Source organism: Glandiceps talaboti, chromosome 10 (genome assembly GCF_964340395.1).
Source record: "Glandiceps talaboti chromosome 10, keGlaTala1.1, whole genome shotgun sequence".
In the NCBI taxonomy this organism is placed as follows: Eukaryota; Metazoa; Hemichordata; class Enteropneusta; family Spengelidae; genus Glandiceps; species Glandiceps talaboti.
The window spans coordinates 5,002,650-5,018,022 of NC_135558.1; the positions used below are offsets into that span (position 1 = coordinate 5,002,650).

At 35.3% G+C, this 15,373-nt stretch overlaps 2 protein-coding genes across 3 annotated transcripts in view; one reads left to right on the forward strand and one right to left on the reverse strand.

The window, feature by feature from the left end:
* The window catches only part of LOC144440549 (roquin-1-like), a 30,036-nt gene extending 27,696 nt beyond the window's left edge, over positions 1-2,340 (forward strand). For both annotated transcript variants that reach the window (XM_078129929.1, XM_078129930.1), the window contains one exon: positions 1,198-2,340. In XM_078129929.1, the coding sequence (XP_077986055.1) occupies positions 1,198-1,689 (492 nt within the window). In that variant the 3' untranslated portion in view covers positions 1,690-2,340. The remainder of the gene's footprint in view (positions 1-1,197) is intronic.
* A 3,957-nt stretch (positions 2,341-6,297) lies between these two features.
* On the reverse strand, positions 6,298-12,133 carry LOC144440920 (queuine tRNA-ribosyltransferase accessory subunit 2-like). The gene is made up of 8 exons (XM_078130382.1): positions 11,894-12,133; positions 11,301-11,469; positions 10,062-10,235; positions 9,000-9,173; positions 8,716-8,816; positions 8,197-8,412; positions 7,352-7,477; positions 6,298-6,626 (listed from the first exon to the last, which is right to left on the reverse strand). Exons 1-8 carry the CDS (start codon positions 12,094-12,096, stop codon positions 6,524-6,526), a joined length of 1,266 nt encoding a protein of 421 aa, XP_077986508.1. The 5' UTR covers positions 12,097-12,133; the 3' UTR covers positions 6,298-6,523.
* Positions 12,134-15,373: the final 3,240 nt, after the last annotated feature.

Below are 15,373 nucleotides of genomic sequence, written 5' to 3' on the forward strand. Positions count from 1 at the left end.
TCATTCCTAGAGACGACATTGGAATAAATAGAAACTTGATTGTAAGAACATTTTCTAAAATTTAAGAATATTACTTCATTGGGAAGTAATATTTCTTGAATTCTGGTCTAAAATAAAGTTGATCTTTTTCCAAAAATTACAGAGAAACAAGAATTTTTGTTCAAAAATTTTGGCAGGAAAGTTTCTAGTCCTGAAAGGGTTAAAATTTACTTCTGATGTGATATACAATGCTGGGTTCCTGTTAGTATTATGTGTTTACCATAATGTTTTTATATTACATTGATTGTAGTGCTGTCACAGCTACAATTTTCAACATGGTTTACATCATATATAAATGTGTCGATTGTCATACTTATGAACGTTTATTTACGGGAAGGGGTTTTGTCCTCAATCAGAACAAGATTTTTGTTCATTAACATTGTGCGATTGTCCCTAAACTGAGAAAGTTTCTTGCTAGCTTTGCTTGTCAGAAAACACAGGGAAAGTCAGTAGGTCTTGGTGTTTTTTTATAGTGGACAAGTGTGTCAGCATGCCAACATTAAAACAGAGAATAGAGATCTAAAACTTTTCCTTATTTTGTCTTTTTAAAACAGCCCATGTCGGACATCTGGTCAAGTGATATTCCTGCAGGGTTCGGTTGGAAGTGGTAGTGATAGAATTATGAATGTAACGCTGGTATATTGTTAAATTATATTCAGTAATTTATTTGTCATCAGAATGCCGACAAAATCAACACACAAATATCACCAATACTCCCAAATTACCCAAAACGAAGTGTTCAAATAGTAGACATCAAGTGAAAATTGTTTCTATTTAAGTTGATAACTCTTTCAAGTTATCAATAAAATGAACTTGAATTGAAATTTTTCTGAGATTCTCCAGAAATACTAAATTGATTTCATTTGCAAGTATTTAGGTGAAGTTGTCAATATTATGATATGATGAAAGACAATTGTTATGACAAATGAATATCTGTATCAATATGCCAGTGAATGAAATCTTTCCACCCCTAAAAGTAAAACATTGTTCAAATGTAACATTCCATTTTCAATGGAAGGAGATACCAATTGGATATGTACAGGGGTGGAAAGCAAGAAATATTGTGTGCTGGTACCTATGTAAACTTGTATTATAAGAGGAATACTGATGCCAGTCAGGAGTGTATTATTTACGTTCATGTTGTTTTTAAACATGCAGGCAGCCATTGATTATCAAAATGCACTTGCTGCCAAGGAAATGGAACAAATAACAGTAGCAGGTAAAGATCAATGGAAACAGCAGCAGCAGCAGCAACAGCAACATATAGTACCGGCAAAACAAGAAGTAAATGATCGCCACTATGCTGAACAGCTTGTGTATAAGGAAGCTCAGGCTATGGGCATTCCTGTTACCCCCTCTGGTTACACTGCTTACCCCCCACATCCATCAGTGGTTCAACCTGGTCCCATGATGCGTAATCCATACCCAGGCAATGTGAGACCAGTGATTCCTGCTGCTCCTTCTCCAGGAGCATACTATTATCCCCCAAGGGTTGGAGGCTATGCACCCCCTGTAGTGCCACCAAAGGAGTATGTGAGGCCCTCAGCCTTGCCTTCTAATGTTGTGGAAGATCATCGTAGTAGTGTTTATCCTGCAGGGAGCATACTAAGTGAAACAGTTACCGATGGCAATGCTGGCCCACCACCGTAAATCTACAGAATCTTTTATTTTGCATTTACTTAGTATATTAACCCAAATAAAGACTCAATGAGTAGATCTCAATCTCCATACAGTCAGATTGTGAGTATTTTTACAGACACAATAAAAACTGAGAAGAGAAAAAAGAAAACTATATGATTATAATTGCTGAAATGACACACAACAAGAATGGATTTAGAGAAATTCAGTCCTAAGTATCCTGTACATTGAAATTATAGGATAATTATCTTGAGTGTAAAATTTCATCTTCTGAAAGCGTGCACTTTTTTTAGTTTTACTGTTTACATTTGAAGTCCAAGTACTTGGGGTACCTGTAGTTTTAGTTGTATGGACATTGAACTTTAATTTTGAACTTGTTGTTTGTACCAGGTGTCTGGTTTGTCGTACAGCTCAGTAGGTGTCATAACAAGAAGGGTGTACCACAACACAATCATAGCAAGTGCATATAAGGATGTCAGTTGTGATATTCATAATTATAATTTTTGAAAAAATACATATGACTGCTAATTTGTGATCAGTGTGTTACTACAAAATTAGACTGTTTCTGAGGGTTTAGTTGATACCAACTCATGCATGAAGCATTTATGCATACATGTATATATGCAAGCATATACATGAAAACGTTACACACATATGTACACACACACACACACACACACACAAACATGTACATGAAAACGTTACACACATATGTACACACACACACACGCACACACACACACACACACGTTAGCATATAAATGTTTCCTCAACATGCATCACCCATCCAGTGAAAATTGAGGACTCCAAGTTACCAAACACTCTCAGTTTAAGTTACCAGTGGAAAGGTGTACAATGCACTTGACAGTAAAGTTACATGTAAAGACACATCATTGAAGGTAGTCCTATTGTCTAAGGTGTACAAGCAACAACGTACATCAACCTGTTGCAGCATAAAGAAATGTGTGAACACTATGTTGGATAACTTGTTAAAGGGTACATGAATACAGTGATGTGGAACGTTTCTTTAAATAGTCACATTTACATGATGCATGATATATACTATTTGAGATGTATGGCAATATTGTCTTATCCATGTACTCATGCACAAGATACATTTTTTTTAAAAAGTACATGTTAAGTTGTATGCTAGTAAGACTTTTTAATGCAGTTTTTGCTTGCATAGATTGTGTAAGTATTAAATTTTGACTTCTTGTATTTCAGTCCACCTGTTAGAGGAGAATACATACATATATATACATAGTATATGAAGGTAATTTTTGAATACTGTTGGCATGTTTCTTTTGGATACATAGCTGCAGTGACCCCCAAATTGGTTCCAAATCCTCAAAAACGTAAAGATGGAAGAACTACAGCAGTGGGCTTGGTGTTGTCTGTGGACATATAGTGCATAGAGTTCTCTTTATGTTACTACTGGCGTAAGAGCTATAGTAAAACCCAGACAAGTCAGTGGGCATAACGAAAGTAGCGCCCTCAGTGTTGACGTGCACAAACTAATACTATTACTGTGACATATAGCAGGATACATGAATGAGTAATAGTGCAGCCAGTGTAAGATTATGAGCATACTTCACACTAGTTAGTCTGTAAGGTATGCCCTCACACATTGGTCAACCCCTCTCAGGAGGCCATAGCGAAATGACGCATCTTACAGTCTAACTAGTAGTAAGTGTAAATCATAGCATGGCTCAGTCACTATGACTAGTAAATCAGCTAAGGAGTGTGAGGTAAACCTAGAGAACACTAGGGTCATGTCACAGGCAAAGAAAGTCAAGTCACATTGAAATCAAATCAAACCAGAAGTGAGCATACCAAGCCAAACATCACTGCTGTACCAGATATATAAAGATCCCACTCCTCTCTTAAGGTGGGCTGAACGTGCAGTGTATGTTTTTATGAACATCACTCAAATTATATTTAGGAAATATATTATTCCAGTAAGACTTTTGGATCTATTTGAGAGGTCTTTGAACAAGTATAACTTTGTATATTAACTGTACTCTAATACTGTCATGGCAACCATTAAAATCTGCTCTGTGTATTTGTACATGGTTTTCTAACAATTGTGCAGTGTGTTTTGAAGTTTGGAAACCTTGGTAATAAAAGGGACGTTGGTGAAATTTGCATAGCTTTCAACGGGGGTGGGGGGGGGGGGGTAGTCAGTTTCGCAAACCATGTACAAATACTACAATGTAATATGGGACAGCAAGGAAATACAAAACTTTAAATTTTGTATGTTTATAAAGTATTACTGAGCAAGAAGAATGTATGTGGTATTGATGGCAATGACTGACAGGAGAGAACAGTTTAAATTGCTTTTAATAAAAGGTATGGATGTATAGTTTGATCAGACTTCTTTAAACTAAGGGAAGATCAAGTGCATTTTTTTTTCTTGATAAGAAGCTATTTCTGAAATAAACAAAATGTCAACACTGTTTGCAGTGGTTATTAGCTATCTAGTCATTTAACATTTAGAGAAAATATTATGTGGTTTCTATTGTAACCAGAAAAAAAGTAAGAAGGCTGGCTGCCCTATAATGCATTGATGGAATGTACTAAATACTGAAACAGTGCCAAGTCTGTCTTTAGGTAGCCCAGATATTTGTTGTTGGCTAATCTAGAAATTCTACATCAATGTCAAGCTAGATGAGTTTCCTGTTATACATGTCAAGCTGAGAAATGAATGAAACTGGGCATCACACATTGATTGACAAGTGCTTGTAATTGGCCACTTCATTCAAACAGACTATGTTTCCGACCTAACTCCGCCTTTCAGTCTGAATGTAACTGGTGTGGATGCAGTAACATCATTGAATTCGCCAGTTGGATTTAATACAGCTCATGCATGGAGGTAGTTTCAAGTCATCGAGCTTGGCACCGATGTAAGATTTCTAGATCAGAAATCCAACGCCAAACTTGTGGGTTCGTATTCAGATGTAAGGGATTGGCATTATCAGATTAAATATTGTCTATGACAGAAAAGTGTGACTCTGATAGCTTGATTTATACAAGCAATAGTTATTGACTATGATGTGATGGAACTTCTTACTTTTGAATGCTTTTATAATGTAATTTTTACGCATGATGTTATTGATTCAAGTGTCTTTATCTAGCAAGATATTTTGTGGAGGAGTATGCAATCTTTTAGACTCACTCAGTCCACTGGCTTTGCAGACTTGTCATCATTTAGCTTCAATGAAGTAACTATGAGGGTGTTCACATTGGACAAATTATGTTGATTCAAGGCAACTCTAATTGTATCCGAACTTTAATAAACAAATGTGAATTTTTTGAGAAACAGGTTATAAGTGAGGCCAGGCATAAGAGGATAGTTTAGGGCTGATGTGTGAATCCATTTGAATCGACTCTAATCCCAGTTGATGACTTCTGTGTATTTAGTTTTCAAGATAACAACAAAGGAGTGTGAGTAGGGTCAAAGTTCATTGTCACTGCTAAATGATGGGAACAAATTGAAATTAATGATCTGTTAACTTAAAGCTAATATTGGATGACTTTAGTATGAGGGCACCATGATTTATGTAGACTTGGTGGGAGGTTCAAAATACAATGTGAATGGGGCCCATAAACTAGCTTAGCAGTTTACCATGTAAGTCACCTTTGAGTCGACACTCGCTTTGTAATGTGAACATAGTACAACTAGTAACACTGAAGCACAGCACTTTCTCTATGAGCTACACTCATTTATAGCATTTATATCAAGTGTGAAAGTATACTATTTCAATTGGTTTATTTACAAGCCTAACATGTGGTCTTTCTACTGTGGTCTATTAGCAAATGATACGGTATAATTTTACACTTGATATGGATGTTATAAACAATTGTGGTACATACAGAAAACACTTTACTTTGGTGTTATGAATTGTATATGTCTGGCTTCTCCAAGGCTCTGTCACAGTGAGTAGTTTACCAAGTATTCTGTAATCACTGACATGGAAGAAATTAGAGGGACATTTTCTGAACCCAGCTAAATTTACTCAAAATATGTTAATCAAGTTAGCAAAGCCATGGACTGAGAGCGAGTCTAGTAATCTCTTTGTGTTGTTTTCAAAATGATATAAACCTTGATGTTTTTATTATATGTCTAAATACAGACAAGTATCATATATACATGCATTTAGTAATACAATGTATTACTACAACAAATATTACAAATGTAATGATACAGAACACGAATCAATATTTTTTACATCAAGATTAGGATAATGAAGATTTGAAATTTAGGAAATCTAATAAAATTTACAACAAATCCTCAAATGAGGTTGGCTTTCAGAGAGTATTGCAGTTGTGAGATATGCATATGAGTTTTGTAATTTTACTATACTGACCTTTTTGATTATTTTTGGCAATATGTAATAACCCATGCACTAATCTTGATAACCTCTCGTTTAACGTTAGAGGACACTTCTACAGCTAGATATACATTAACATACATTCAAAGCATATTTCAAGTATCTTATGTAGTACATAGCACTGTGTAATTATCTGGTAAGAATTTTCTTATATATTCACTTGTCCAATTAAAATATATACACAAAACAATGAAGTACTTTCAGGTCTTGTTTTATTCAAATCCCCAGAAACTGTCGCCAAAACAAGCAAGTTAACATTTTACAAACACTCTCTCAGTAATTGCTCAAGTCAAATAGTTTTAGTTTTTGACCCTTTCAGCTGATAGCTTCCTTGCTGCAGTAATATTGTGCCAACAGATCACAGATATGTGTTTTGCGTTTGTCAGTCTTATTAGCTTGTCAAATTATGTAAACCAGAGTACTATTATCATATTCTATATTTGTAGATATTGTTGTCATCTTGGATGTAGTATTTTCTCTTTTAATAGATTAAATTTATCTTCTTTGATAGAATCTCTGATGGCTTGAAAGAATCCAAAATAATGATGAAAATTATGTCTGCATAGAAAACAAAATAATTAAAGAAATTGAACAATGACATGCTAGGGTAGTTGATACATGAAAGATTTGGTGAAAAATGTTTTAGACAATGACACTGACTGGTGTGTGTGTGTGTGTGTGTGTGGTGGTGGTGGTGGGGGGGGGGGGTTGCATGAAAGAATTGACAACACTATGTTTTAGAACACACCTGTTACCAGGGGAGATGGTAAATGAAAGTCCCTGGGTTGTCTTTCACAGAATAATTAACTAGCTCCCAAAACCTTGCCATTAGCCCATTAGTACAGAATGTGTGTAGCTGTGGGGAAGTAACATTCTCGTTAATGTTCTCTAAGCTTGTTGATTGACAGCCTTACAATGAAAGTCACAGCGTTTACAAATGTATTCACAAATATATGTTGATATGCATGTTTGGATGTACAAGTAGTGCTTGTGTTTGGAGTATGTCAAGTAGTTAACACGATTTCAAAACTCATACTCATCCCAAGTTCAGACCACAATGTTGAATTTAGCTCATTTGAATGATGTCAGAGTTCATTTGAGAAAAAGTCTTCAGTCTGTTATGCATGTAAATTTCTGCTCGGAAATAAAGTATTATTTGAGCATCCATAATTATAGTCAAGTTTTTGGAACGGGGGACCCTGAAGCAGCATCTGTGTATGTATACATGTGAATTGAATGGCTGGTGTGCTTTCTAACAAAAATAAAATATTCAGTGTACTTACAACATAAGTAGTACTCTTCCCAACAGTTCTTTGGTCAGTAGAAGATGATTTATATATGCCCTAGTATGATTTTGACAACAATAACACTGACAACCAGGAACTAGAGATGAGAAATCTTCTTTGTACCTGTAACACCAAGTATATACACAGGTGAGTATATTTTGATATTATGTCCCATACAAGACATTTTTGTTCAGCCAGGGGAAATATAAGTGACTTAGGGGGCCTTGACAATTTCAAGTCTAGCACAAGAAGTGACAATGCCCTTGAGTATTAGCCGCTGAATGAAGGGAATAAATTTCAATATCATAATCTTGCAAATGAAACTTCAGGAAGAGCCATAACAATTTTGAATGTTTTGACTCCTTTCAAGTACCATACTCTAAGGGTGCATATCGGTATGATATAGAATGACCTGGGAATAAAGTCCATGAGATTTTTTTGTTCAGATGTCGTGTATGTGTTTCACTTGGCTTGCATATATAAGGCCAAGTACATGTATATGCATGGGGAGAATGTATTCCCATCATGCAATAGTGTTTTGGTATTGTGCAATGAAGTTAGTTTCCATGACAAGTGATTAATTGTGACTTACATCAATAGTATGTTTGCAAAAAAAAATTACGTCATTTTATTGACAACATTTTTTTATTTCAAGAGTGATGAAGGAAAAGAAAATTACATTATAGTCTGTAATTTTATACATAGATTATTTTCTTTTTGTTAATTTGTGGGTTGGGCTTTTTAGCAAACTTAGTGAAATATTTTACTTTTTCTCTAATTTAAAATAATTTTTATGGATTAAGTTGACTCGTAAACACAACATTATAATTGTTTTACAGTACCTTTCATCATTAAGATCTATCTCGTAGTCTGTTTTCTGTCTGGTTATGTCACCATGGTTACTGTCACCATTATCTTTACTTTGATCTGGATGTGGACTGTGTTGCGTGTTGTCATGGTAACTACTTTCATCTGGTTCATTCTGTACTTCAGCAGGATGAGTATACTGGAATGAAAAAACTAAAGCACTCCCCCTCTCTGTCACCAAGTATGGAAAACTAGAAAATAGTGTAGTTAAGGAAAAAAGATTTGCAGTAAGTAAAGACAAAAGGGGCACAAACTGACTGATATAAAAGTGTTTTGATGTAGTTTTTTTTTTACAATTTGGTGTTTCTCAGTGATCACACATGGTGTATGACAGTATGTGATATAAAATTACGAAATGCTTCTCAAAGACTCAACAAAGTTTATGAAAAAGGCTTGTGTTTCCCATTCAAACAACAGATGTATTGTTGTTTAATTAAGAAAACAAAGTAAAAAACAAACAAATCCATTTTTCTATCTCTATTATGAAAGGATACCTCGAATCAAAGATATCAATGCCAGCTTCAATTGCTTGCAAGACTTGATCTGGTCTGCCATAACCATGGATTAGTCTGGGTTTATCTTCTGGTAACTCTGCCTGAAAATTATCAAAGTCAATAAGGTTAATCTACAGAGATTTTAACAAGAATTACACATATGCTCTATTATGTAAATTTGAGTTGAAAATTACCAGAAGAAATCGTGTACTTGATAAATATATGAAATATATGGATTGGGACTGTGCTTACATCTGATCAGTTCATACTAGGAATTAACTCACCATAATGGTTGCCATGAGATCTTTTACAACATGTGACGCCATGTCGTTTCCATGGAAACCATCTAAGACAAATCCTGATACGGGTCTTTTGGCAGTTTCTTTGGCTGATCGCACTCTTTCTTCAGATATCCCTCCTCCTTCAACCACTGCAAATATTTCTGTCTTCTTGAGCTCCTACAAATTGTAAATGGTATTAAAATAAATTGATATCATTTGCTATGTCTTTAATGGCATGTGAATAGGTTGTTGACTCAATATTCCCGTTCATCTTCTTTATACCATTGTATAATATGTACAACTCATAACATCCAACTGAAGCATTCTCCCAGCTTGCCACGTTGGTTTATACAATGTAGCATCAATATTTAAGAGTAAAAGTACAGTTACATTTGCTTTAATTATCAGTGTAGTACATGGCATCTCTCAATGTAAATCAATCTGTAAACAGTGTTACCAGTACAAAGCACAAGTTAGTCATAAAACGAATAGAGAGTAAAACATAAATATCATAATATGTCTATGTCTCACTTTAATGTAGGGCTGCAAAGGTATAGATCACAGTTGTAACACTGTTACACAGTAATCGGTTAGCTGTGTGTTAGCTGACACCATTGTTCATGACATGCAAGTCTCATAATCAAACCAATTTATTCAGCTTGTGTGACATTGTTCGATCAGGCCTTAGACTAGAGCTATAGATAATGACAGTTTGACACTCTCATTACACCTTAATCACTTAGCTATTTGTTAGCCGACAACATTGTTCCTACATTGACTACATGTACAGTTGGAAAGGCCATGTGGAAGTCTCAAAATTAAACCAGTCTTATTTACACATGATATGGATGCTATAAACAATTGTGGCAAACGGGATGAGTGATATTATAAACAAGTTCATCAATGTGTGATTCACTATATTTCATAATGTACACTATGGTTTCAAGAGCAAGTCACTGTCATTGCACCCCCTGCCCTCACAAAAAAATATCCTAGAATGTCATTGAATGTAGTAAAAATGTAGAAAATATACACTGCAGCTTGAAACTATATTACTCCATTCACCTCCATGGTTTGTTTAGCATTCAATATTTCATCTAGATATGTCAATGTCCTGTCAACAGACTTTTTGTTTCGTTTCTTTGACGACTGTATTGCTTGCTGATCACCATCATATAAGCACTCGAACCAGTCTGGTTGGAAACTCTTCATCATAGATATGAAACCATCAGATGATAGCTGTAGAAAGAAAGAATTACAGTTATCAAGGGTTTCATTCTCAAGACAGAATTCTTGTGACTTGAAAATGTTTTACCAACTAGGTGTATTGAAATGAGTTATGTGACTCCTTGGTCAACACTGTGACTTCTGCACTTTATATACATGCAATAGGCATGCATGAGCATAAATCGATTAGACTGTTTTATTTTGACCCTCTAACATGTGGTACTAAAATATGACATTACGGGAACCTGAAGAACTGAAAGTAGTGTTGTGTTACATTGTACAACATGGCAGTGAGATTACAGGTTGAGAGCTGGTGTCTTATGACCTGGGTTATAACTGCTGTTCAGTGAAATAGTTATATTGTATTTTTGCAAAATAACATATTTACATTTAATCTTTCTCATGATAATCTCTTGTCATAGATAAAGTATAAGACATAGAAATCAAATAAAAACTAAATTTTGATTGTTCTGATATCATTTTGTTCATTTATGTAGGGTTACATGTCAATCACTCATATAATACGTTAGAAAGTTGCTCTTTATGTAAATTACATTTTTGCATAGTTTGACCTCTGATGATAAACTTCCTCTTGGAAAATTTCTTGTTGATGTAAACAGTCCTCCAGCAGTTGGCTAAAGGATTGTATTGCATTCCCTTTATGTGTTATTTTTGTATGCTTTACCAGGGCTCAAAATGAATTTTTCTCTTTGGTATCCTAGTGGGCTACCAATTTCAGAAAGAGGTAGCCCAAAGGTGGTGACTGACCAATAGTCATGAACTGAAACCAGAGTTCCTCTATTGGAAATATGTGTGTTATGAAAATACTTTCATGTTCCTACATCTTCCATCCTTTAAGAATCATCACATAATTAGTGGTAACCTGAGTGGGCTACCAGCTGCAAATTATGGTAGCCCCATGACCAGAATGGGTAGTCTGTGGACACTGGACTACTGTTACATGTAATTTCAAGCCCTGTTTACCATGTTTGCTATGGCATGTTTTTATGCAATAAAGATTGATTGATTGATTGATTGATTGATTGATTAATATTTGACCTTTGACCCAATTCTTACCTTCATTCTTCCTCCTTGACACCAGAGAGAGACAAACTGTCTTTCATTGTACCCTGATGGAATAGATGTACCTGGATCTTGTACAGATAAAAATAATACTGACTCCTGCTGGTTGGAGAATTTACCAATACCATCGTTGTAATCCTCTAGAATATCATGATACTCGGCTCTAATTGGGTTGGATAGAAACAGTGTCTGAGGTATTACTTTGTGTAACAATTACATTGGATGATGTATGTGATGAAGCTGAGAAGCATAATGAAGTATCAATATTACACTGTACATACACACACACACGTGTGTGCGTGTGTGGATAGATTCACAAAGATCTCTGGATTATCGAAGGTTATGATCCATCCACTTGCACCATATTTTCACTGTGATACGTCGAAACTAGCCCTGCTTACAGGCGGTGCACTTGCTGACTTGACTAGTCTAAGGCAATTGTCAGAATCGAGTCCCGGATTACTCCGTATGCAAGCAGGGCTACGTCGAAACGAGCCACTGATCATACTGTTAAAGCATGAACAATTATTATTTTACAGCAGAAATACACCTAAAACGTAAAATCGTAAATCCATAATTGTACTTACAATGTTGGCAGTGTCAGTTGGGTGACCGAAGGAACCTTTGGAAGTGTTGCTACCATGTCTTTCGTAAGATGTGGGACTGTAGCTCCTCTAGCGTACAGTAAACAACCAGGAATGTCAAATGTTTTGTTGCCGTGCCTACCAATATCAAGTAACTCTCCCAGTCGACAGCCCACGTTCAGGGTCTTCCTCAAAACTAGCTTCATATTGATGAATCAGCTATGTTGAATGGCGACTTGTGGTCGTCAGCGCGGAGAGGGCATCCTCGATATTGAAAACGAGGCGGGGAACCCCGAGAGAACCCTAACATGCCTAAGGGGTTCGTATCGTGTTTTCATTACTCCAGGGATCCACCTGCCTTCGAAAGATACTTTCTACACACAAAATACATGTCATTGTTGGGTGAAATGGGAAAACTGTGATGACAGGCAGACTCTATCTGCCAACCTACTAGAAGAAATGCAAATGGATGGGTTGAAAGTTTGCTCGCTCGCGAGTTGTGGGAGGTTTATGTGAGCGCCCTCTTGTGGTCATATGAGGTACTATGTGATGGACACGTTTTCATAACACACAGTGATATACTATTACTAGTACATTGTATATGTTTCCCCGAACTAATGTATAAATATTCCACATATGATAAAATGTTACTATTACCGTACGTAAACACAAGTTCCCAGTGCTGCAGTGGATAAAATACTCGTGAACACACCACCCATGCGCCATAGTTGATTGCATAATAAATAGAAGATCTGAGTAGAGTGGTTAACTTACGTAACTGAATCATTTTTGTAATCAGAACTATAAAGTCATTTTTTATTGTCTTTTAATAAAAGAAAAAAAATTGTAGACATCAAATCCTAAGCCTGTGTTATAGGCCCAGGTTCAATTCCTATCGAGTTCGATAATTTTATTTTTTACAGATGATCAGTGATTTTATAGAGATAGGTTTAATATAACCACAGGTACTCGAATCAATGTGTAGAAAAAAAATGTATTTATATACATATTTTTTTTTTTAAATCATACATATTGATTCGAGTACCTGTGAATATAACCATGATATAACATAGGTAAACACACATGGGGAGTAGTGGTTACACACAGAACTGCCCTTAGAGGATTATGGCTAATCTATGCAAATGCAGGAAATTCAAACTGCTGTATGGAGCACTAGCTTCTGGGTCTTGTTTTCAGCATTTTTTTCTGTGCTCCGAGAAACACACAGGTCATGTATCATGTACAAATTGTGAATTTCTTAGGATGGTAACTCGATTCACATATTAGTTGAAAATCAATGCTTGTTTCATAGAATGAAAAAACCTTTCAAAATGAGACAAATTCCCCTGCAAACAGCTGTTTAGACTGTGTGTCACTCAGGATTATTCAAATATGCAGCATTTGCATGTGAACAACCCAGATAGGGAATGTTTATATTTTGGTGATTACTTGCCAGTGAGTCATCACTGTGACATTAGTTCTCCACCTCCAAAGGTACAGTCAGTCATATGCAAAATAGGGTCCCAGGCACAGGCAGTCGTATCTACTTCAAAAACTAAGCCTGTATCACAGTTCCAGGTTCGATTCCCCCATTAGGATTTGAGAATTTAGGTAGAGGTATAGGTATATGTATTGGTATAAAAATACTTCCATACACATTTAATTTGAGATGTATTTATTCATAACTAAAATGTACAATTTTACAAATTACAGATTTTAAAATCAAGGCAAGTTTGAACCCAATATTACACATTGATGGATAAAATATCATGCAAAAAATAAGACAACAGAAGAAGACATTTTCCAATCAAAGTAAGGAACTCATTGAATCTTTAACTAGATGTAACATCTTTCTGACATAAAAAATTGGCAATGGAACATACAATGAACCAGGCGATACAATATTACATAGCATGAACATTTCTGATTCAAATCCATAGAAATAAAAATACAGCTCACAAAAAATAAATCTATTGTCTGATACAGCCATAAGAGGAGTTTAAAATTATCATAATTTGTTATAACACCCATTGCACAAGTATCATGCTGTGGCTTTGAAAAACTAGTCATCTCCTTGTCACACTATTAAACTCCTAAAACTTTGCTCACAGACATCCATAAGTCTGAAAGGTTCAGCCATTAGTTTGCATATGTAATCACACTCGCTACCTTGCATTATATAAGGCCAAATAAAAAAGTTGTTTGGTTCCGGTTACCTGACCCAACTAGTTTTTCATGCTGACCCTAAACTTTTTTTATGTATTTAAAAAAAAAATAATAATAATAAAATAGTGAAAATTGTGAAGTCTCGCAAGAAATAGTGCATGCGGAAACCGAAAACTATTCTCCCAATCTGTAATGGCTGTACATCTGATAGGAAGAAATGAACAACACAAAGACTATTTTGAAAAAAATGGAAAACCTGAACTAGATACTCACACATGAGAAAAAAAATATAATAAAATAAAATAAAAAATCTACTTAACCACACCTATTTTAAAATTGAATGTAATCGGAACCACACAATTTTTTTTATGCCTAAGCGGAAGGGATGGCTGGATCTTTCAGGCCTTGACATACATGTACATGGTCACAGCACGCAACATGATACAACATACACAAATAAACACACACTTTATAAAATATAACACAATAAACCAAACTTAAAATTCAGAATAAATACCCACTCTCATCCATATATCTATAAAAATAAATAGCTAACAACAAATGATCTTCATGTCTTTTATAGTCAAAGTGAGCACAACAAAAACAAATGACGGTGAAGTCATTGAAAACCTTGAGGTTTTTCATTACCAGAAAATATTATGGGGCACCAAGTGTGTAGATAAGCATGGTTCTACATAATATTCTCTCTTAATTTGTACACAGTCACCTCATCATAGCAAACTCATCAGACATACCAGTGTGAGCTAAGACCTAAGGGAAGTGTTACTGGTGGTGTTTATACTGTAACATGTACCTGTATAATGGGATTTTCAGACATTCTATACCAGCAATCCATCCACACACACACACACACACACACACACACACAAATACATGGCTGTCAAGGATACATGATTGTGTAGTGTTTATTTTGTAGATGTAAGCAAACTTTATGTCTGTAGCTTTTGTTTTTCATGATACAACTTGCAAGATATTGAGCAGGTATCCTAATATTTGAAAAATACTGTTGAATTCGTCTCTTCTTTGCAATTTTTATTTGTTAAACTTTCAATTTTTTCCTGATTCTTCAGGACCAACACCACATTGTCATTTGTCTTGGTAGTACAAATTATTTTTACATATCATTCTTGTCTTTGACCCTAAGTCCTTACTTGATACAGCATACATGGATTGTATGACACAGTTATAAGATGCTGTATAAAGAGGAAAAAGTTTGATTTATGCCCAGGAATAGATTTTCATGTTGAAAGCCAAAGCATTCAACATTGGTGAAGTAACCGAACATAAGTTCACTGA

Excerpts from the sequence above, each read along its gene's own strand:
- LOC144440920 (XM_078130382.1), bottom strand. The coding sequence starts at position 12,096 with ATGAAGCTAGTTTTGAGGAAGACCCTGAACGTGGGCTGTCGACTGGGA. Across the intron at positions 8,817-8,999 it reads ATCTCATGGCAACCATTATG|GCAGAGTTACCAGAAGATAA; the intron begins GTGAGTTAATTC and ends GATAATTTTCAG. Across the intron at positions 6,627-7,351 it reads GGAAGAGTACTACTTATGTT|ACATAATTTTCATCATTATT; the intron begins GTAAGTACACTG and ends TTTTCTATGCAG.